This window comes from Seriola aureovittata, chromosome 1, assembly GCF_021018895.1.
Source record: "Seriola aureovittata isolate HTS-2021-v1 ecotype China chromosome 1, ASM2101889v1, whole genome shotgun sequence".
In the NCBI taxonomy this organism is placed as follows: Eukaryota; Metazoa; Chordata; class Actinopteri; order Carangiformes; family Carangidae; genus Seriola; species Seriola aureovittata.
The window spans coordinates 34234367-34257643 of record NC_079364.1 but is presented as its reverse complement, the minus strand read 5'-3'; the positions used below and the strand labels follow the sequence as shown (position 1 = coordinate 34257643).

General features: G+C 38.4%; 1 protein-coding gene across 2 annotated transcripts in view; it reads right to left on the bottom strand.

Annotated features, from left to right (window-relative positions):
• The window catches only part of dok4 (docking protein 4), a 114222-nt gene that overhangs the window by 12496 nt on the left and 78449 nt on the right, over positions 1 to 23277 (bottom strand). For both annotated transcript variants that reach the window (XM_056382563.1, XM_056382554.1), the window contains exons 3-8: positions 10814 to 10921; positions 10064 to 10178; positions 8892 to 9011; positions 6949 to 7138; positions 1685 to 1823; positions 521 to 638 (exon numbers count right to left, since the gene is read on the bottom strand). In XM_056382563.1, the coding sequence (XP_056238538.1) occupies positions 521 to 638; positions 1685 to 1823; positions 6949 to 7138; positions 8892 to 9011; positions 10064 to 10178; positions 10814 to 10921 (790 nt within the window). The remainder of the gene's footprint in view (positions 1 to 520; positions 639 to 1684; positions 1824 to 6948; positions 7139 to 8891; positions 9012 to 10063; positions 10179 to 10813; positions 10922 to 23277) is intronic.

Genomic DNA, 23277 nt, shown 5'->3' with positions numbered 1-23277 from the left:
TGGCTGGGACACAGATGCTGTTTCCAGGGGACACTAAAAAGTGATTAACTTGGCTGGGACATACTTGCTCAATGCTTTTAACCTCAAAAGTCACCAATCAATGAACAAGAGCGTCCCTGGAAACACTTCCGTTGTCGTCTGTGCTACTTGCAGTGTGTTTGGTTGTGTTGTGAATATTTGGAGCTCATGTCAAATTGATGAAGATGTTTTCTGAATTTGTTTGTGTTTTGTCATTTGCGTGTGTTTTCTTAAGTTGCAGTGTGTTGAGCTCTCAGGGCCACCGTACATTTAAATCTTGACCAGATGAAAATTATGTTTAATTGAAAGTAGTAAAGTAAGTAGTAAAGTAGAAGTAAAGTAAAGTAACACATGAAAGGGTTTAATCTGATGTGGAGTATACAGGTGTACAGTGTAGTTACAGGTACAATGAAAATGGAATTAGATGTCATGGTCATGTCCTATACCTATGAGATACAATATAAGAAAAAAACTTGTGTAAAAGCTGGTGTGTTTGGCCTACCGGTGCCAGGATCCATGCCGGTCTGGTTTGCAGTGATGTGGTGCCAGTAGGCAGACCGGGGCAGGATGGCAGTGGGCGTGCAGGGGTAGGAGCTGGACTCTGAACCCTTAGACATAAGCTGGGAGTCAGAGACACACATCATTAGGGATTTAAAACAACAGCAACAGTACCACAATTAACAACAGATCATCACATACCTACACTGTTACAATCATGACAGCATTACTGCAGTAGTCAGACTAACATTTATTATTTCTGTTATCACAGAGTCAGACTGTACCACCCAGGAACTAACTGAATGATGCTCATGAACAATTACTTATAACGCTTTTCTAATTTCAAGGATTTTTGCTGTATTTATTATTTTATTCTATGTCTTTTTTAAAAACAAAAGCTTTTCACTGTGTTGGAGGGTAATCCTTCTAATAGTGGCTAAATGAACTTGTCTCTGCTGCTGGTCCGTGTTGACGACCTCTAATACCACATGATCAATGACCAGTATTCACTCTACTTTAGCTCTGTTTTGGTCTCCATCAGATGCTGAGATTATGTGAGATTATTTTGTGATAAATCCTCCACTATGTCAAGAAAAGTGAAAGAGCAGCACTTATCCAAATCCTCATTATCCCTACTGGGCTGCCCATGAGCAAGGCCCTTAACCCCCACCAGCTCCAGCGGAGCTACTCAGTGGCCAGCAGGTCAGACTGTGGTTGTACTGGGCAGCTTCCAGATGTGAATGTGTAACTGTGTGATTATGATCAGGGTGTTCCTATAAAAGACAGCTTGCCTCTCAGTGAAACTACGCTGAATAAAAAAAAGATTAAAAAATAAATAAATAAAATTCTTCTGTTAGCTGCTCTACAATATCCACAGTGTCATTATCAAGCTCTGTACAGCTACTTAAAAACATGGTCATTTTATCTGTTATCAATACAAAATTAATGACAAGTGTGGCTTTAGCTTTATTCAGAGATATACACCACCATATAAAATAAAGTAATTCAGGGTTGAAGACTAGAGATTAGATTTCGCAATGACTCAAACTGCCAAAAAACAAGTGACACACAGTTAACAGGGCTTTTGGGGGCCCTGGGGGTCTGCATTGTCTGCATTGGACAATGACAATAATATGAAAGTTAAACCTGAGATAAGCCAGACTCTCACCCTGCTATTTTTCTCCATCTCCAGCAAGACCTTCTTGTGTTGCTCAGCGATGGCCAGTGTGGAGGAGTGAACCCTCTGGTAAATCTGTTCTCCTTCTCTGGTCTGGAAGGTGTAGAGGCCTTCACCACTGTCACACATCCTGCACACAACAGGGAGTCAGTATGAAGCAGCACAGAACAGCATGGGCCGACACACGAGCCAGACAATAGTCTGGAGACCTGCCTCGACTGGGCCTGGATTTATTTCTCTAGGGGGAGGAGGTGATTTTAACATCACCTGGGCTGGTCAGTGATTTTACCCCTACACCAGTAACAATTACAGCCGCAATAAAGCTTTTGTGAACTGTCTGGTCCTACTGATTTTTTCTTTTTCCTTTTTCTTTTTTTTTGTTTTGCATTTTATTATTTTATTTTGGTATATAACAGGAACATCAACATTGGAAAGTGGAGCCATGGATGCACAGACAACTAATTTCTAAGTGGATTTATTCTGGAGGTAAATCGGTTTCATGTCTGTATGTTCAAGTCTGAGTAAGCTTAGCCCATTCACTAGTAAACTAACTGATTCTGTTTTATCACACACACACACACACACACACACACACGCACGCACACGCACACACATGCGCGCGCACACACACACACACACACACACACACACACACACACACACACACACACACACACACACACACACACACACACACACAACCATGCCACCCAAAGCTTCAGACAACACCACTGAGGAACATGTCACAATGGCTCAAGTATGTGAATTATTGGACCAGCAAAAAGACTTCTACAGAGCTTTGCTTGAACAACAGTAAAAAAGCTTCAAAACTTGTGTACAGATCATAGTTAATTCTTCAAATAGGAGGATTGGTGATCTATCAAAGCAAGTCTATGATTTTAAGGTGAGTTTAGAAATGACTTGAAAGGATTTTGACAATTAAAAAAAAAAACACTGTAGTGAAACCAGGACTGATTTGGACACAATCTGCAAAAGACAGAATATCTGGAGGGCCAGTCAAGGCAACATAATATTGTTGTAGATGGCATTAAAGAGTCTGAGAAAGAGAAGGTGTCTGAATCTGAAGAAAAAGTGAGAAAACTTATTGTCCATCCATCAACCCAAAATCCACCACAACAAAGAAAGGCCAACACTCAGAGTTTGGCTCATTAATCTCCACCATTAGGCTTTTATACAGTACTTTGATTACCTATCTGACCACTCATCTATTGCACATTATTCTTTACTCACACTATGGGCTACAATAAATCTGATTTTCAATGCCAGCTTTTTAAACCTTTCGATTATTCTTCAGTTGACTCAAACAATTTTGATGTTGACCCAAACTTAAATCTTTTTTCGTCACTTGACGCCTCAAACTTCTGTAGCTTTTATAACGAAACACAATTCAATAACTTATGTGTTTCTATGCCTCCTTATGTATTCTCTACTTTTCATCTGACTATAAGGAGTCTTTCCAGAAATTATGATAAAGTCATTAATTTTTTATCTTCACTTAAGCGTGACTTTTCTGTTCTTGCTTTATCATAAACATGGCTTACAGAAAACTCCAGAGAAATCTTTGAATTAACCAAATACAAATCAGTTCCCTAGAACTGGAGGTGGAGTATCTCTGTTTATACATTGTGACTATGAATTTAAAATTAGGGAAGATCTCTCTCTGAAATCAAATGGGGCGGAAGTGGAATCGATTTATTTTAGAGCCTTCCGGTGTCTCTGGTGGAAAGAATGTTATTGTTGGTGTTATTCATTGCCCACCTGACTTAAGTATCAAAGATTTTAATTTAAGTTTTTCCAGTTCTCTTGACCAATGGGGATAACGCCTGTGATATTTTGGGTGATTTCAATATAAACCTCTTTAAAAAAATTATTAGATACCCTTACTGGCGATTTCCTAAATATTCTTTATTCTAATTACTTTTTCCCTCTTATCCACAAATCTACAAGAGTTACAGAAAATCCATCAACTTTGATTGTCAACATATTAACTCACTCTTTGAGTGAAGGAATGAAATCTGGGGTCTTATGGTCAGACTTGTCAGATCATTTCCCCATATTTCAGTACTCTTTAATCAAGGATAACAGAGCTAAACATACAGATAAAATAATGCATTAAAGAATTATGAGTCTTTTTGTATAATTATAAGTCAAATATTTCTAAATTTAAAGATATCTTTGCCAGTATTTCATGGGATCATCAAAATAATACTGATTTTGCATATTAACGTTTTATTAAAGCCATTGGTTTTACTTTTAATGATTGTTTTCCAGTTGGCAGTTCTACCAAGAAATACAGTCAAGACTTAAATAAACCTTGGTTTACGGTTGATTTACTGAAGCTGTTGAGGAAAAAGAATAAACTGTATAGAAAATATGTCTCAAATCCTACTTCTCTTACCCATAGTGTTTATTAATCTTATAATATACTCATTCCATTAGATCTGCAAAAAAGAAATATTTCAATGAAAGAGGTGTTCAAAAGATATAAAAACTATGTGGAAAGTAATCAGTTGTTGCAAAGAGAAAAGACTAAGTCCTCTTGGATGGTGAAAATTCTCTCAACAATCCATATGTAGCTCAAAAGTTTTTTGAATTCTTTGTTAATATTTGTTATGAATTAGCTAATAAAATTCCTGCTTGACATGGTAATCCACTGGATTTTATTCCAAGAAATTTTCCTGTTATTTCTTCCTTTAAGTCCACTGATATCAAATAAATAAGTGACTAAACTGATAAACTAAAAATATATTCAGCCGGTCATGACAATATTTCTGCATTCCTTGTCAAACAGGTGAAACATTCAATATTGCAACCACTCTCTTCCATCTTTTCTCTCTCCTCGAAAACAGGTGTCGTGCCAGTGGATTTAAAAATTGTTAATGTTATTCCAATATTTAAAGGAGATGATCCATGTTGTTTTTATAATTATAGACCCATATCTATTTTTCCATGTTTTTCAAAAATATTAGAAAAAAATATATACAGAAGGACTCTTTCATCCTTATTCTAATTCAATTCTTTACAAACATCAGTATGGTTTCAGGAAAAAATCACTCCACCACTGGCTCTGCTTCACCTGATTGATAAGGTTACATCTGCACTTGAAAATAATGAATTTGTTGTATTTTCATAGACATTTCAAAAAGTTTTTGATACAGTTAACCATCATATTTTATTGGAAAAGCTGTATAAATATGGTTTTCATGATGCTACATATAAATGGTTAAAGAATTATGTCTCCAACAGAAGACAGTTTGTTTGTGCTAAGGGTTGCTATTCCAACAAAGCCAATAATGTTTACAGATGACACAACTCTAGTCCGCTCTCATTCAAATTTTAATTCATTGGTTAAGGATGGGGGCTGCACAGTGGTGCAGTCGTTAGCGCTGTCGCCTCACAGCAAGAAGGTTCCGGGTTCGAGTCCTGGCTCGGCCGTGGGATCTTTCTGTGTGGAGTTTGCATGTTCTCCCCGTGCCAGTGTGGGTTCTCTCCGGGTACTCCGGCTTCCTCCCACAGTCCAAAGACATGCAAAAATGGGGACTAGGCTAATTGGATACTCTAAATTGACCATAGGTGTGGCTGTGATTGTGAATGGTTGTCTGTCTCTATATGTTTGCCCTGCAATGGACTGGCAACCTGTCCTGGGTGTACCCCGCCTCTCGCCCGAAAAGATGCTGGGATAGGCTCCAGCCCCCCCGCGACCCTACTACAGGATAAGCGGTAGAAAATGGATGGATGGATGGTTAAGGAGGCAAATGTTGGTTTAACTACCTATGTTACATGGTTCAGATGAAATACATTATCTTTAAATACAAAAAAATACTCTAAGGATTTATGTAAAATTACAATTGTGTCAGTTGAGATGCCTTAAGTGTCAAATGCAAGATTTCTGGGAATTTTTGTTGATGAGACTTTGAGTTAGAGAGAACAAACTAACTGGGTTAGAAGAAAAATAAATAAATCTATTGGTATAATAAGGAGAGTTAGCCATTTTGTGACCACTCTCCTTACTCTTTATTATAGTCTAATTTATCCCTATCTTTCACATTATAATATAGTTTAGGCAAATACTTACTACTCTAAACAAATTATTGGTCCTCCAGAAACAATTTGTTAGGATTGCAACCCAATCAGAATCACACCTCTCATCTGCTCCTTTATGTCAGAAACTACAGATTCTTACTGTTTATGATATCAACATTTTTCAAATGTGTGTGTTTATTTATAAGATATACTCAATCAGAGGGAATATTCCTGAGCATTTCAAAACATACTTTAAGGTAAACTCACATGCCCATTCTTAATCAACTCGTCTTATGACGAATCTTGTGATTTTCTTCTTACCTAATTTCTCACTTGCAGAGGTCAATTTTCAATAAGATGTAGGGGTATCAAATTATGGAATGGCTTTCTCCATTTGGCAAAGATCCTGTTCCTCTATAAAATCTTACAAAAGATGTTTAAAAGACCATTTAAGTGCTGTTTTATAACCATCTTTCCCATGTTCTACTGTCCATGTATTAATGTCTTATTTGTTTTCCTCATATTGTACACACATTACATTATCACATGTTTTGCTCTTGTCTTGTTATCAATGTCATTATTGCTGTTAATTTTATATATATATTTTGAATCTATCATTTTTTAGTTATTTTTATGTACTTGCGTTATTTTCTGGCATGTTTATTTTCTATCCTTATAATGTTGTAATATTTTAACATACTTAGGTAGAGGCTTAAAATAAGCCCATCAAGGTTTTTGCCTGTCCTTGCACTGTATGCTATTTGTTTTCTTTCTCATTTTCTATGTATTTTAAATTGTGCAAAATAAATAAATAAATAAGCAAATTATCTGCATGCTGACTCAATCATAGGTGGTCTGGTTTTATCAAAGAGGAGATGGAGCTCTGTCCAAGCATTGATTCATCATCTAATCTATTCAATCAATCTTTTCATGGGGCTCAGACCAACACACCAACCTGTGTATGGTGTGTGTGTGGTGTGTGGTGTGGTGTGGTGTGGTGTGTGTGTGTGTGAGAGAGAGAGAAATATCCTTGGACTGACCGTAAGCTCATTGTGGCGTCTCTAACTTTGTATGTGTATGTGTGTGCGTGTGTGTGTGTGTGTGTGTGTGTGTGTGTGTGTGTGATGTTTGGAACCTGTGTTTATCTTGGGACAGTCAGTGAGCAAACATCTCCCCCTTTCCTTTCCCAACCACCCAAATCCTGGTCTCACCGTCCAGCCTCAAAGGTGAAGCGGGTGGCATCGCGTCCGTAGCGCCGCAGGGAGCATAGCGGCCAGGTGACCAGCTTTGTGCGAGGGTTGTGAATGTCCCACAGGTAAATGTTCTCGTGGGTGATCTGCATCATGCACTCGCCGTAGATGTCTAGGTTGGGACAGGGGAGGAGGAACACGCTGAAGCGCTCTGAAGAGATGAGGAATGACAGGAACAGTGTCAGGGATGTATTTTCACTTGCACAGGTCACTTGTTGAGCACTTGTTTATTGCTTATTGTCATTTTTATCAGTTTTTCTGAGAAGATGAAGCATGTTGCTTTCCATCTTCTAAGCTAAAAGAGTACCAAACACTAAAATTGTGTTTAAAGCCACCCTAATTAATATTTTTATCATCCGATTTTGTTGTTCCCCTCAGCTCTACAGAGTTTGTTGAATTGGTTTAACAACTTCACTATTCTAGTGCAATCTCAGTGTTTCCATGCAGCAGCAGTTTCCAGCTAAAAAGATGGAAAAATCCACTGTACACTGCCCAACACAACATGACAGCCAATGTTAGTCACCAGCTGGTGAGCATAGTGGATCATTTAGTGTGAGTGAGGGAAAGTGAATATTGAACTTAGATTCAACAGGTGGGCACAAGCACAACTTGCTCTGTATGGTTATGTAGATCAAGTTTGCCAACAACACAACAAATTTACAATATGTCAGTTACATTGCCTCCTATTGAAGTCAAATCTCAAGTCCAAGTCTTTATAAGCAAATTGCAACTCATTTGGAAATCTGTCAGGTCTCTGAATACTGATAATTAAAAATGGTAATTGAGAATGTTGGTATTAAAGTTAGTTAGTAAAGTTTCAAAGTCTTAATTATATAGTTTACTTTAGGATTTTAATAAATTCAAACTTAAAAAAGTTTATTTTCTGCTTTGCGTCTTTGGGAAGTCAAGTCTCAGGTTGTCTGCTGGCTCTGTACTACTGTACTCCATGCTCAACCTTTTTGTGTGTTATAAGACAGATATATTATCACTGTCTGTCCCGTTCATTCATTAAATACATAAACACTGAGTAATGTTAGAACTTAGCTCTCTATGAGCAGTTTGGTTTGTCTACATGCTGTACATGCTAATGTTGCTAACATTGGCCAGTGGTGTTTATTATAAAAGAGCCCACTGAGAACACCAGCTTGCCGCTGTTACTAATTTATTGTTATTAGCTACATCATTGATTTTGTCTTTGAGTGTCATAAACAGATTTCATCAGTCCAGGTGTCTTTGACGAAAGTAATTCTATAGCCTAAAGATGGAAGTAATCTTTTTTTGCATTACTATTCTGACATCCAATGTCAAAGACATTTTTTCCTTATTCCTTATCTTGTCTATTTCCCTCCACTTGTTTCTGTTGTTTTTCTGCCACCAGTCTTGGTCTCCAGTAACATTTGAAAAACGTATTTTAACAGTGATAAAAGATTTCAAATAAAGCAGCCATGAGACTTTGACAGAACTTCTGTGGCTCATGGGATACACTGTTGAATGCTAATACAATAATTGTTAGTTTATTCTTTGTTTAAAAACAACACATTACAGAGAAAGAAACAGTACATTTAGCTTAGAATATGAACATAAAACCACACAAACCTGTTTCATCTTTTAGAAAGGAACCCTCTGATGTATATACACAACATAGAATTTATACAATTATATGTAAAAATCAAACATTTTATAAAAACTATAGTCCTTTTCACTACTGTGGTTTATTTCAAGCTTTAGGAGAAGCAACAAGGACATGATCCCTCACTTGCTTCCCACCCACCAACAAAACAATCAATTCTGATAATCTGAGCTGGAAGCTAAACACTAAAACAAAGATTGCTGTGGTGGCAGACTAGGCCTAGACAAGCTACTGACATGGAAACTTTTATTCTGAAAATTTGATTTGGAACTACCTGTGTGTTCACACTGGACCCCGGCAGCCAGCAGGTCAGGCTCTCCCATACTGATGTCATTGAGTCGCATGCCCAGACACTCAATAGACAGTGTCTTGAACCAGTCTTCAGCCTCCAGCTCTGTAGAGCGAGAGATAGGAAGGGAGGTCACGTCAGACCTGACCTCCTGACCTTTTATGTGAAATTGCACAGCTGTGTGAAGACTTATGCAGATTTACCATTTTCAGCTAACAAAGTCATTTTTTGCACCAAGTCTATATTAGTTATATCATTATATGATTAGTACTGACACTATTGAAGTTAGAATGAAGTAACTTATGTAACTAATATAAGCTAATTACAAACCACCATTTGCCACAGCTAGGTAAACAATGGCTGACAGGGGTGTGGATGGTTCTAACACCTTCACCTAAACACATTTTCTCCATCCTACCCATTTTTCCAGTATGCTAAGACCGTGGCTGAGAAAAAATTAAATCTGAAAGTTATAGTATCAATAACAGCTCATTGTTGTTGATTATAGTCATTCTTAAAGTGCTTTAAAAGTCAGTGGTGAGTTCTTTTTGTTCTTGGTTGATAGTGAAGTGTTACTTAGACTTACTGCATAATTTGTGGTGTGGTCTGAATTTGTAATTCTTCACTCTTAGTGTTACAACTCATCCCAGTGGTGGGGCAGGTTGTAACAATGGAATGCCTTGTATTTAACATCACTTAATGAATTCTGTGATATAGTTGAAGAAGTTGGAAACATTGATGTGTAGTGGACAAATAAGGAGACTTTGTGTGAAAATTTGAAGCTCCATCACAACATATAGGTGCTGAGACAAAAAGTGTTACAACCATTCCCAGTCTACCCTATCTGACAACCTGAGCTACAGCTGCAGACACTGCACAGAAACTGTATGCAAAGGATAAACTAAGAGGTAACATCCAATAAAATCACAAAAATTTCTGTCTATGGACAGATTACACAAACAAGACACAACAGTGTCCTGACATTTCTTGACTGCAGCTGTGTACTGAAGTCCGGTCAATTATTGGTCAATGTAATTGCAAATATATTGGTATCTGCATATTTCACACAACTCTGTGAGTCTGTGTGTGTGTGTGTGTGTGTGTTTGTGTGTGTGTGTGTGTGTGGGGGCAAGCGTGCATGTGCGTCCACACATTACCTGATTCACAGGTGAAGGTGCGTGAGGTATCATCTGTAAACACAATGGCCACAGCCTGTCGCTTGGTATCCCGAGGCAACCGTGTGACATTCTTGACGTTGCTAATTTCTGTCACCTAGGCAACAGGTTGAGGGTAAAACAATTAACACAGTGGAAGTCAGGGCTTATTCACCTACTTGGTGTTGTCTGATTAAAGTGATGGTGACTCAGTAAAATAGGTTTTCTGTTGTATGTTTAAGGCGAACAGAGGAAGTTCAGATTTGCTGCTTCACTTCAGAAACTTACATTTTACTGCTGAAAGTTCCAAGCCATTACAGTCGTCATCATGCAAATTACAGAGTTTTGTGAAACTGTGACAAATTACTACTCTGCATCAACTCCTGTGGTAAAAGTATCAATGGTTCAAAAAAGACTTAAAAGAATATTTGTCTGAGAAGGTTCAGCCAGTTCACTGGTCCGTATGGACTAACACTGTTTTGTACAAGTAAAACCTTTTATGAATCTTTTTATCTTGTTTCAGGCTCTATCATTGTTATTGTGTGTCCTGTGAAACTTCGGAAACAAAGATAAAACCAGAATACACACTCTGCGTGTGAATAAAAAGAGTAAGAGGGATTGTTGATCCTCAGTGAGCGCAGAAGTACAAGAATCAGACTAAGCTATAATCCTTGTCAAAGTGTGTCTCTCGACTCTTTATGTTTCCTCCTGCCTGTATACCTGTGACAGACACACACACACACACACACACACCTTAGGACAGGTTCTGATGTAGGCAGACTTCTCATCAGGGTATTTCTCCAGACGACGAGGTCCTTTACTGGACGACTTCTTAAACACCAGCCAGCAACGTCGATAGATCTATAACATGCGCACGCATGCACATAACACAAACACACACACATACACACAGGGATAAAAGAAGTCATTTAATATTCAATACTACATTTATTTCATTCAGAAAAAGTGAGTTTCCTTTCCAATAATCTTAACAAGCAGAGTGAGTGTAGTGAGGCACCTGTTTTGCCTTGTACCTTGTACTTGCTGGAAGTTGTTGGGGAAGTATAGAGCCTGAGAAGAACCTGCACACACAGGTTAAGGCTGAAAAAAATGTTTTTGCAAACTACACTTTTTGGGAAAAAAGTATTTTTTCTATACTTTAATTTACAGCTAATGTTGTCCTTATTAAGATAGTAGTTTTCTTTGGCATGAAGATGAAAATCCAACAAATATCCATCAGAAAGTCAGGGGTCTACAAAGGAAATTAAAAATGATCCGATTCGGAACCAGAAGATGACAAACCTGATTCACCTTCACAAGCTGGACTGGAGCAGAAACATGCATACCCACCGTCCCGCAGCAGGAAGTAGGTAGAAATATGAAGAGGCTGTGAAAAACAAGACTTCGGATGGAATACTTTTATGAGAAACTCTGTTGATTTTTTAAGTATGGACACTTCCAGACTAAAGGAATATAAATAATGGAAGAGCAGACAGACGGTCGACAGGTAGATAGATAGAGAGATAGATACTTTATTTATCCCCTAGGGACAATTCATGTGTCCATTAGCTCATTGTTGATAATAATAATAATAATAATAATAATAATAATAATAATAATAATAACAACAACAACAATACTAATACTACTACTACTACTACTACTAATAATAATAAAGGTTGATAATAAATAAACAATAATAATAATTAGATTAGTCCACTTTCTTTGGCTGAGGTGTTGTATAGCCTGATGGCAGTGGGAACAAAGGATCTCCTGAACCTCTCTGTTCTGCAGCACAGTGAGATGAGATGTTTGCTGCACCTGTAGCTGCTTCTCTGTCCTGCCAGAATGTTGTGGAGAAGGTGGTAGGTATTGTCAAAGATGGCCTCCATCTTACATTGCATGCGTCTCTCCACAACAGTCCTGATAGGGAGTCTCCACCGCTTCAAATCCTGTTGATTTACGATGCCAGTAAATCTGAATAAATTAAACTTTAGTGTGCATAGTTACTGAAAAACGAACTCAGTGGTTAAACTTTGGATAATTTATCTGCGCCAATGAGGTACAGAATGTCAATACTGACAAATATTTAAGCATTTATATCTTTCCCTTTGCTGCTTATTACTAACGTGATCAGGCCACGGTAACATGGTTAACATCACAAATCCACAATAATAATGCAGACTGACAGGCTGTGAGCCTGAGAGTGAAGTGTGAATTACAGAAAAAATTGTTGTGAAAATGAAGTGTCTAACTCCTTGATGTGCAGGCTCACATTATAATGTTTGGAGCAGTGGAGAACCATGGAAAAATAAAGCACATTTCTGCAGGCAGTTGAGAACATGGTGTCTTTATGGCTACAAAACTAAAGAAAACTCTTAATTCTAAGTAGTTATGTGGGGGCATTCCAAGCTTGCAGGGGGTGTCCAAGTTGCAGGTAGGCAGCACCAAAAGAGGTATTGACGTCAATAGGACCAGGAAGTAATGGCTGGACTCCCAACGAGGCATTTCATACAAAGGAGAAGATTGGGTTTTTACCCTGACAGTTACTCCCTTTGGTGTAAACTGAGATCCTTGTGACTCTGGAGACCATTTACATGCACAAAAACCTATATAACACACTATAAGAAAGGAAAAACTCAGCATAGCATATTAGGTCACCTTTAATTTTATTACTCTATTTGCAGTGTTTTCTAAGCTGCAGTATGTAGACCTCTCTGAATTTAACTCCAAAAATTTCACTTGAAGTCACCAAATTGGCCTTTTGTAGACAGAAGAGAATGTTCATGTTCACAAGTTCATGCCTGACCCCTATTGAACAGGTGTGGAATATTGATGCTTCCCCACCTGTGCGACCTCTAATAAAACAGACTTAAGTCTCTTTCTGGATAAGGATCGGTGCAGCAGAGGTTAACTGACCAGAATCTTTTTTTTTTTTTTTTTTTTTTTTTTTTAACACTTGTCCTTCCATTTACACCTGGACCCTGATCCATAAAAAATATTTTTCTGTGTTCTGTACTCACAGTTCTGCTGTTCAGCTGCTCTTATCCACAGTGATCTGTAATAAATGAGCAGGTTGCAGTTCAGAGACTTGTAATGTGAATTTGTGTTTATGACAGAACAGCTGCTCTCGGTGAGTCTGTTGCTGTGAGAAAACTATGATTTATTAAACTCAAAGTTTTAGTTTTGTAACTCTGACCATCAGTTCAGTTGATCATAACAACAGGTGAATATAAGATTCACCAGTGAGAAAACTGAAGAAGCCCACAGTGTTTTATTAAAATACTATATATGCTATCACATGAGAGACCTGACAGATGAGACATGAGACATGACACAATGGGCCTGATTTACTAAAGCTTTGCGTGCGTAAAAACATGCGCAAACGCAACAGCACGCGCAAACACATGTTGATGCTGATCTACCAACCGGGCGCACCGAGGGCAAAATAACACGCGCTATCCATTTTGCGCTTCTGCCTTCATGAATATGCAATATAGGCGTGCCTGCCAGAACGCGCAAAATATTGGGAAGAGTAGATGCAAATAGATTAATTTTGCGCACGCAATGTGATTTACCAAAACTGAAACTAATTGTGCTGTTTATTTTTGCATCTATATTTAGAACGTTTGAAAGTCAACTCTTAGGCTACCTGGCACAGCCGTGCGCACAGATGGCTGCGGTCATTGTTGCAAGGAGGCGGCGTAGGCACGACAGGCAACGGAGAGAACGCATCTTTTCTGTTCGTGTCACTCTTTTTGGAATGGCAGAATAAAAAATAATCGAGACATATCGGTTATCCGGCGATGCCATGATTGTCCTTTGAAAAAGAAAAACAAAAAAGTCATTCGTTTTGAAAAAAAAAAAGGAGTTCAGAAAATCCTTAAATAATAAATGTTGCATCATAATGTCAAGTGTTTCTTGTTTGTGCTATTTTGACAAAACCAAAAACTCACATTTTTATGTACTAAAGCCCACTTTCTTTTGGACATAGGAAACATTTAGTTAGGCCTAGTTCCTATAATTTTTTCGTGAAACTTAAAACAAATTAAAATGCACACACTTCTGCACCCCTGCTGGAACGCACAAACAAAAAAACCCCTTTTGGCAATTATGCTTTTCCATTGCACAGCTAAAGAAGGTTCATGACGCACGTTCATGTCTTATGTGGTGTACCTGAATGAATTAAAAATAGCTATCCAACAAAAGAAATGCGTGTTTGTACTATATGGGCTTACCTTGGTCTGCATGTGGTTGGGTGTCATAGCCCTCTATCCTAGTAATCTGCTCATCGCAGAACGTCAGCTGCACCTGCTGTTCAATGGGAGACAGAGGGTCCTCCTCCGCTGGTCCCCCACCTGTTTTATTTGCCGATATGTTATTCTTTGCGATTTTTTCCTTTGTTCTTCTACGAATGTCTTGCCACCTTTTCTTCATTTCATCCGGTGTTCTTTTGGTTTTCCCCACAGCATTAACCTTGTCACAGATTTCCTCCCATATTGCGTTCCTCCTAATAACGGTTAAATTCCTTTGCTGTAACTCAGAAATGTGCTTGTTTGCCTCTTGCTCCAGCAGCTCCAATTCCGTGGCTTCAAATTTGCTTTTGCGCTTCCGTTGGGTCTGCTCGTTTGCATTCGCCATGGTGAACACCCTTAACTCGTGCAAAATCCTCATTTAAATAGGGCGGGCTCAATCACTTTTGCACCTGTAGTCAATTGTGCTGTTAATCTAAGTAAATAACCCGCAAGCCCCAAACAGGCAGCGCGCGCAATCTATCCGTGTGCGCACGCAATTTAGCGCTATTTATTTGGAATCTTAGTAAATCAGGCGCAATGTGTTTCTCTGTTACCTCATTAATAATTTATCAATGATTTGTCATTGATTCTGTTGTATTTCCAATGTTTTATCAAGGTGAGGGCCAACATACATATGGTCATAAGTAATGAAAACCTCAACAGTGAATGTCAAGGTGCTGTATGTAGTCTGTCACAGTTCCCGCTGCTTCTAACATTACTCCTGACCATCTTTGTAATGGGTCCGTCATGACAACAGTTTTTAAGCACCACTTCCACCTGCTCAAGAAGGTTTAAATTTGAAGTACATCTAGGCGATATGGTCTATAAGTAAGATTCCGATATTTTTAGGCTATATCTATGTCAAAATCTCCTCTATAGAACTTGATGAATGGATGATTTAACCCTTTGAAAGAGACACATTTTCAGGTTTTGCTGTTGCTTTGTGTGATCTAGAGATTCAGCATCTCACCAGCTTTTCACTTGTGATGAGCGGCTCCCAGCAAAAATAAACAGGGAAACATTTGTTGATAGTCTTACTGATATGATACCAGCAACATTATATGTAACTGACACTTTTCACTATTCTATAGTTTCAATGTCTGGACTTGATATGAATATGACACAGACATGAAAGAATATATAACTTGTATTTTTAACCGTTTTATCAACTGCATGGAGAGACAGAGGAGGCTGCATGTACTAGGGCAGGACCTCAGGGCAGCCAGAGCTGCAGCTCAGTCCTCGGTTCTGATCTTGTTAGACCACAACCACCAATCCTATCAAATGTCCTTATCCTATCACCTCCTCACAGGAGTCCCCTGAAGGATCGGTACTAGGACCTCTTCTCTTTGTAATATAGCCCACCTCCTTGGGTCCAGTTATCTGCTCACATGTCTTCTCATATCACCACTATGCAGACGACACCCAGATATACCTGTCATTATACTTCTCATTTTCACCAGACCCCACTGTCTCTGAGCAGATCTCGGCCCCTCTCTCTGAGAGAGACTGAACTAGTCATTTCGGCCAAGCCTTCTGCTTCAGTAGGTTTGTTCAATTGCTTTCAGTTTTAAGTTTTATGTGAAGGTGTGATGAAGAGTGACAGTCAGACTTTGGACACCACATGTCCTCTGGCTCATGCTGAGTTCAGGGATGAAATGAAGTAATTTCTTTTACTTTGTACTGTGACTACCTGACCAATATAAATGTAGAAGGAAACTGGCTGATGAGTCACCTCTATCACCTCTTATCATGGCTTTGTTCATGTTCAAACAACCTTCTAACTCTACATCTAGTGCATCAATATGTATGTGTGTATACATATATTCACATATGTATATGTAAGTATATTCATTTATATATCTATCCATGCGCATATATAAAATATAAACGCAATTTTAAATAAGTCTGGAAGTATGTTTTTAACGCCATGGTGGTGCATGTAAACTAATGTATCTCCATCTTTTATGGGTATGTGCGTATTTATTAATTTGTTTATTTATTTATTTATACTGTGGAAAAATAAGAGGAATCAGCAGGTGTAGGAGGGGATAGGCCTGGGAGAGCTTATGGGAGAGCTTATGTGGATGTATGAGTGCAGCTGTGCTGTTGTGCTTCATGAATTGTATTTTGTGTTAAGGACTCCCTTGAAATCCAGATGGCCTTCCTGCCTACAAGATTTACTTAATCACTTAAAGCCACTTCACTTCACCAGCTTGTCTATCTGTTTTCCCACCTGTCTACCAGCCTGTCTGTGAGTCCTCTCTAATAGCTCAGTAGCTGTTATCAGAAACTAAGTCAAGTGGGCCATTTTAGTTGACTACGTCTGCTGCCAGTGCAACACTTCACAGTTACACTAACACCATGCCTGCGTGTTCTCACACTTTGATGTGAGCAAACCCCTCTGGAGTTACACAAACCCTAAATTGTTTCACATCAGTTTCATCTCTGAAGCTGTGAGGGGAGCAATTAGCACTTCTCCATCATCCTCCTCTCTCCCACCTGCTCCTGTGTCTCCTCTCTTTAACTTTACTTAGTGCTCCTCACAGCTTGCCCGATTGCTGAGACCTGATGACTTCAAACACGGGATGGTGAAGATATACAGGGTCAAGAAAGATGAGGAGGGAGACAGTCGATGGCGACACACATTCATAATCTATCCTGTTTACTACAGCAACACCAGTCGAACATAAATGAAGGACACTGGCTGATGAGTCACCTCTATCACCTCTTATCATGTCTTTATCTCTTTTTGTTCATCTTCAAACAACATGCTCCTGCTTCTAACTCTACATCTAGTGCATCAATATGTATGTGAGTATGCATATATTTACGTGTGTATATGTAAGTATATTCATTTATGTATGTATATATGTATACGCATTTATAAAATATGAAACCAGTTTAAAATAAGCCTGGAAATATTTTTTTACTGTAATGATGGTGCATGTAAAATAATGCAAATGTATGTCCATCTTTTACGGGTATGTGTACATTTGTTAATTTATTTATTTTTCTTCTGGAAAAATATGAGGAATCAGCAGGTATGGCAGGGGTTAGGCATGGGAGAGCTTATGTCTGTGTATGTATTGTATTTTGGGTTAAATAAAATGTATATGTATTTACCTACTGTACATATGTTAGCTGCAGCTAGCTAGTGTGGTATGCACGAACAGTATGTGTTGAGTGTGTCTGTGTGTTTATGTGAAAGTCCTCCTGAGAGTCATAATGAATACGTTCAGTTCATAAACTCATCCTGCCTAAATTCACCCAGACAAATGTCTGACTGGTTGTGTCAATGCGTTGATGAACTGGTGCCATCTGTAAAGTCTGCTTTGTGGTCCGTCTAAGGAACACCTGAAAGCAGCTATAATCCATGTTGTGTTTCTGATGCCACAATCGTAGGTTGTCATTTGTCATTTAAATTGATTGTCAGTCTCAAGAAGGTGGATCTTAGATGGCAGACAGATTTGGTATCCTGAGAGAGAGCAGGAGCAGAGGATTGTGGTGTGATATTGCGAGTTTTACTCTTTTTATACAGACACTAGCTGTGTCGCAACTCAGAGAGGTCTCATGCTTCTGAGGCTGCATTTAAAGACTGACTCTGTCACAGTGGAGTGACCGGACTGTCCCATTTCAAAGGCTCCTTTGAATCATTATTTTCCTGGGCAACAAAGGCTCCACCCTGTGGATCATTCTTGGCCCAACCTATCCCAAGATTCATTGCATGCCGGTAATGAAAATAATATGACAGCAAACCCCACTGACAGAGAGCCTGAGGACTGTTAAATGTAAGTATTGGGTTTCAGCTCAATGGTACAACTGTAAAAACCAAGGCCATTTAAACCTCAAGTTTTCATTAAAAAAATGCTTGTGACAGGACCTGTGCTTTGTTATGCAATGGTAAGGGGTGAGAACAGCTGGTGAGAACAGCTGGTGAGAACGGCTGGTGAGAATGGCTGGTGATGCACAGCGAAAATCCTCTAAAATCCAGCTAAGAAGGGCCACACCTTCGTAGACTACGTCCCCTTGAGGGTGTGGCCCCTGAACTGGGATACAGGTACAGACCTCCTTAGGTTTTGAGGTTTAATGTCAATCTGTCTGTGTTTAGACAGGGACACTTTATTATCTCCAAAGGGAACAATGAAGTGTGTGTCTGTGTGTGTACACAGTTACACATGACTCCTAAACACGAGCACATTCATACAGGACTACTCAAAATAAAATCATCATGAAGACAAAAAAAAGCTTTTGGAGCCTTTTTACAGTTGCTGTTGAACAAACAATGAACATCACATTGTTATTTTTAGGATGGATGAATAAGGCAAGAATACAGCAAGGTGAATAAGTAGTGGCAGGAGAGGTAAAACTCACCAACACACACAAATAAAGAGAGAGAAAGAGTAAATAGGCAATAAATTTAGTAGTAAATTGACTTACAATTAAAGAGCTCATTAAATTTTGTCAACTGAAACACAGAGAGCCTGTGGGAAGAGAAGACGAAACAGAACAGCACAGAGGACACAGAGAGTTAATGAAGCCATAATGAAGGAAAGATGAATTAATACAAGACACTGTGAACAGCTACAAGACTGAAGGGGAAGTGAAATGACAGAGAGGACGGAGTGGAAATGAACATCAATCTGCTGCTTTCACTTTATAAAACAAGGTGACTAACATCAGGATATTAAAGCTTGTAAAAAAAAAAAAAAAAAATTGATTCAGTGATGAACAGAATTTAGCCCAAGAACTGACACCGTCAGAAGCACAGGGTTTGAGTAATAAACTATATGTTAAATTATGAATAAATTATTTAATATTATTTGGTGTTTTTAGCCCTAAGCAAAGCTACCAGTCCAAACAGGTCTGGCTCTGAACCAAGGTCTTGGCTGCAGTCATGGACTCCAGAGGACTGGAGACGGACAAACCAGTACCAAGTGGCAACCCACCGTGATGTCACTTGTGAACAAGTGTTTTGAAGCCAATTTGCATTTTTGGCCTTCGCCATCTTGGTTTTTTGAAACCAGAAGAAACCATATTTGGTTGAAAGGGCGGAGCTGAGGAGGAACCGAGGACAATATGCATGGCCACCTAACCTACCTGACTGCAACAGGCTCCTGGATATGTGTTACATAGTCACTGCTAACACAGTTAGAATTCATAATTTGAGGTAAACTTTATAGTTAGTGTTAAAATAATCTTAGTAGTTAATTGCATACATGTTCACATTTGGTAAATATCACATACAGTATATAAGGAGAAACCTTGTAATGTTATTATAGCTGAAGTCACTGTGTGTAATTTAACTCTGTGGTGAAACCACTTGTATTAAAACCATAGACCAAGGGAAAAACATGTTATAATGTGCTTTAAAATTAGTTCTTCAAATCTAACCCCATATGTAAACTGATTCGTTCAGTTTAGCGTTCACTGAAAATATGAATGTGTTGTATGAACATTCAGGCACAACACTGTTCTATTGTTATTTAATGTAAAACAGTACAGCAGACAGTTTTTTCCAACTAAGCCGAGGGGATAATGTATTTTCAGATAACTGTGTGATCATCTACTCAGAGTGCTGTTTCTTTTGTCTTTTTCTCTATACTCTAAATGATATTGATATGATTTCTCTCTATTATAAAGCTTTTTTCCATCCATTCAGTTCATCAGAGTTAGCTCTAACATGTTGTTTGCCTGAAAATGGCTTATTCGGCATTCAGTTGTTCTAAAAGACACTCAGAGGAATCGGTTCACAACTGAAGTAGACATTCATACACCTATCATGACAGCTGATAGATATTTGTGATTAACAGTGATCCACCACATCTTAACTCAAGTGCTTGTCTTTTATTGTCATTTGAAATGTTTCCACACTGTGAAAACTGAGTGACCAGTGCCAACAGAAGGAGGACCTCATGTATGTTTCCATTTGTTTCCATTAATCTGGTTGTGGTGAAGGGAGACTGCATGGACATCCTTAGTTCTCGAATGGGCTGTGATGATGATGCTAGAAAACCACTTCCAGTTGAGCTTCTTCTGATGAAATGACAGACTAACTGTTGATTAGTTTGTTAATTATTCTCTGTCTTTAGTATTTACAGGTTCAGTTTCCTACCTCTGACTTAATTTCTGTTGTTGTTGACAGGTGATGGTAGCAACACTTTTAAGAACAGAATTTATAAATATTAAACTGTGATTAAGTTATGGATCAACTCTAGCACTGTCACCACCTCCATAGGGGAAAGTATTTACCAACTGACATCAACATGTTTTTGATTCTTCATTGTCAATGTTGTCAGACAGCAACATCTAAACATTTCTAGTATTTATGTTGTTGATTAAAGCTAACATAGAAATAGCCACACAATGCTGTACGTGTTACTATTGTGAAAATTCATACCAGATGTGTTCTATAAAAACCATCAACAAAGTTAAAGCAAGAGCTTCACAGATAACTTTGTTGGACATTATAAACTACATTTATCTAAACATTTTACAACACTGGAAACATGTATAAAAAGAATGTAACGAATGGATTAAATAAAAATTGTAGTGTACAATTTACAGTCAACTGTAACCATTTAAAATAAAAAAATACAGTTGTGGATGAAGTTAAAGCTGAAGTTCGCTGTCATATGCAAAACAAAAAGAGGTAGTTGAATCAACAGTGCAACAGAATTTGTAGTAACAAGTATAATCATTATTCATCATGAGTCCTAATGTGTGAGACAGTTAATATTTATTTGCTCCAGTTACAATCTACCTCTAAATAAGTGATGCTGTGCGAAAAGCACACTGATATTAACAGCTACAGCTACAGTGGAGTCCAAAAGCCATCTGATTGTATGTCTGACATGGGGCAGAGAGTGTAATATGACAGTGAGGGTGTAGGGAACAAGGAAGAGCATAGCTGATAAGATTGAATAATAATTATGGCCACAAGTGTTACATTAAAAAATACTATATTAGACACTGTGTCTATGTTTGGAAAGAGAAGATCTTCAGGTGTGGACTCTGCAGGCAGAGGTGGTGCAGGGCCTCCATCATTGCTGCAAGAGGTTGTAGGGGTCCCAAAAGATCCAGACCTTGGCTGGATGGAAAAAAACATTTTAATAGAGATAAATTATATCAATATCATATTGTAGAGTATAGAGAAAAAGACAAAAGAAACAGCGATCTGATTAGATGATCACACAATTATCTGAAAATACATTATTCCCTCAGCTTCGTTGTAATAAACAGTCTGCTGTACTGTTTTACATTAACTAACAAGAGAATAGAAACTAATACTCACTTTTGTGTCATTGTGCAGGTGCACGTCATGATGGTTCTCAGCTCTCAGTGATGTTCTATATTCTGAAACAGAGACAGAACCATTCCGAGAGATGTTTTGCCTCCTGTCATCAATAATGAAATGAACTACAGCTGCAAAACTAGCCGACTAACACTGAGCTAAACTTAATATTAACAACATAACCTTAGATTTGCAGAACTAATTTTAAAACACGTTATAACATGTTTTTCCCTTGGTCTATGGTTTTAATACAAGTGGTTACACCACACAGTTAGCTTACACACAGTAACTTCAGCTAACATTATAAGGTTTCTCCTCATATATGTGATATTTACCAAATGTGGACATGTATGCAATTAACTACACAGATTATTTTAACACTAAGCTATCAAGTTTACCTTGAATTTTGAATGCTAATTGAGTTAGCAGCGACTTCATACCATGCATCCAGGAACTTCTTGCAGTCAGGTAGCCGGTGTAGGTGGGCGTGCATAGTGTCCTCGGTTCTCGGAGAAATTTACCAAAGCGACCGAGAAAAACTGTAATCAAATGCCTGGCTTGGAGGAGGTGGAAAAAGTGGGTTTTGGGAAATATTATGAATTTTGATGGGGAAGTTGTGCAGTAAGGAGAGACTGAAGGGAGAGTTTTCATGATAATAATTCCGTTTGGGCCCAGGAGGGACATGTCTCGCCCCTGTTGTCGAGCCAGGGTTAACAAATAGATAAAAATCGACAAACAAATGCAAAAATCGAACCCACTGTGTTATTAAACCAAAAATGCATGAAATGCCATCCATTTTTTCCATACTCACTAATCCATTTTGGTCAAGGTTCCCGCTAGTCATAGTGTAAACCATGTAGTGCAGACAGTAATAGTAGAAAAATAAAATAAAATATTTGTATGTCAGTGCTTCCTTAACATTAGGCAAATGAGGAACAACAAAACTACTTAGGTAGAGCATTAGCATTGCACAAAAATGTTCACTTTGCCTTCCTTCAGTATATTCAGACAAAAACATGGTAATAGTAATTGCAATGATAAAACTAATCAGATCAGGAAGGGATTGCAGCACTTGGTCACCAAATATCTCCACTAATACCTAGGAGAAAAAGGTTGTAGGCCAGGGACCCTCATTAGACTGTGGGAGACCGACAATCCTAAAATTTTTTCATTGGCTTCGTCCTTCCAGATCTATGTTATTAGCCTTGAGCTAAGCATAAGCCTGTGTTAGAGTGGAGTACGAATCCTCGAGTGTCTTGATGCGTTCCTCAGTTAGGTTGCCGTTGGCCTCCAGACTTACAATAGGCTCACCGTAATCAGTCACTGTGGCCTTCACTGTATCTAATTTGGTTTTGAGAGATTCAAACTCTGATTGGAACTCGGTAGAGAGGGCAGATGATACGGACTGGCGATGCTCCGTAAAATAGTTACCATGTTAATCTGGCTAATGCCAGTGGACTGCTAGTCTTCTTTATTGTCATCTTTTTCAACCTGCTTGGCTTTAGGAGGCATGATGTGAAGCAAAAGTGGCATCTGTCTTTACTGAAAGGACTGGGTTAAAATTTGGGGTTGTGAAAAGGTAAATACACTGAGGTTTGTGACTGGAAGTGAATGAATACATATGAAGC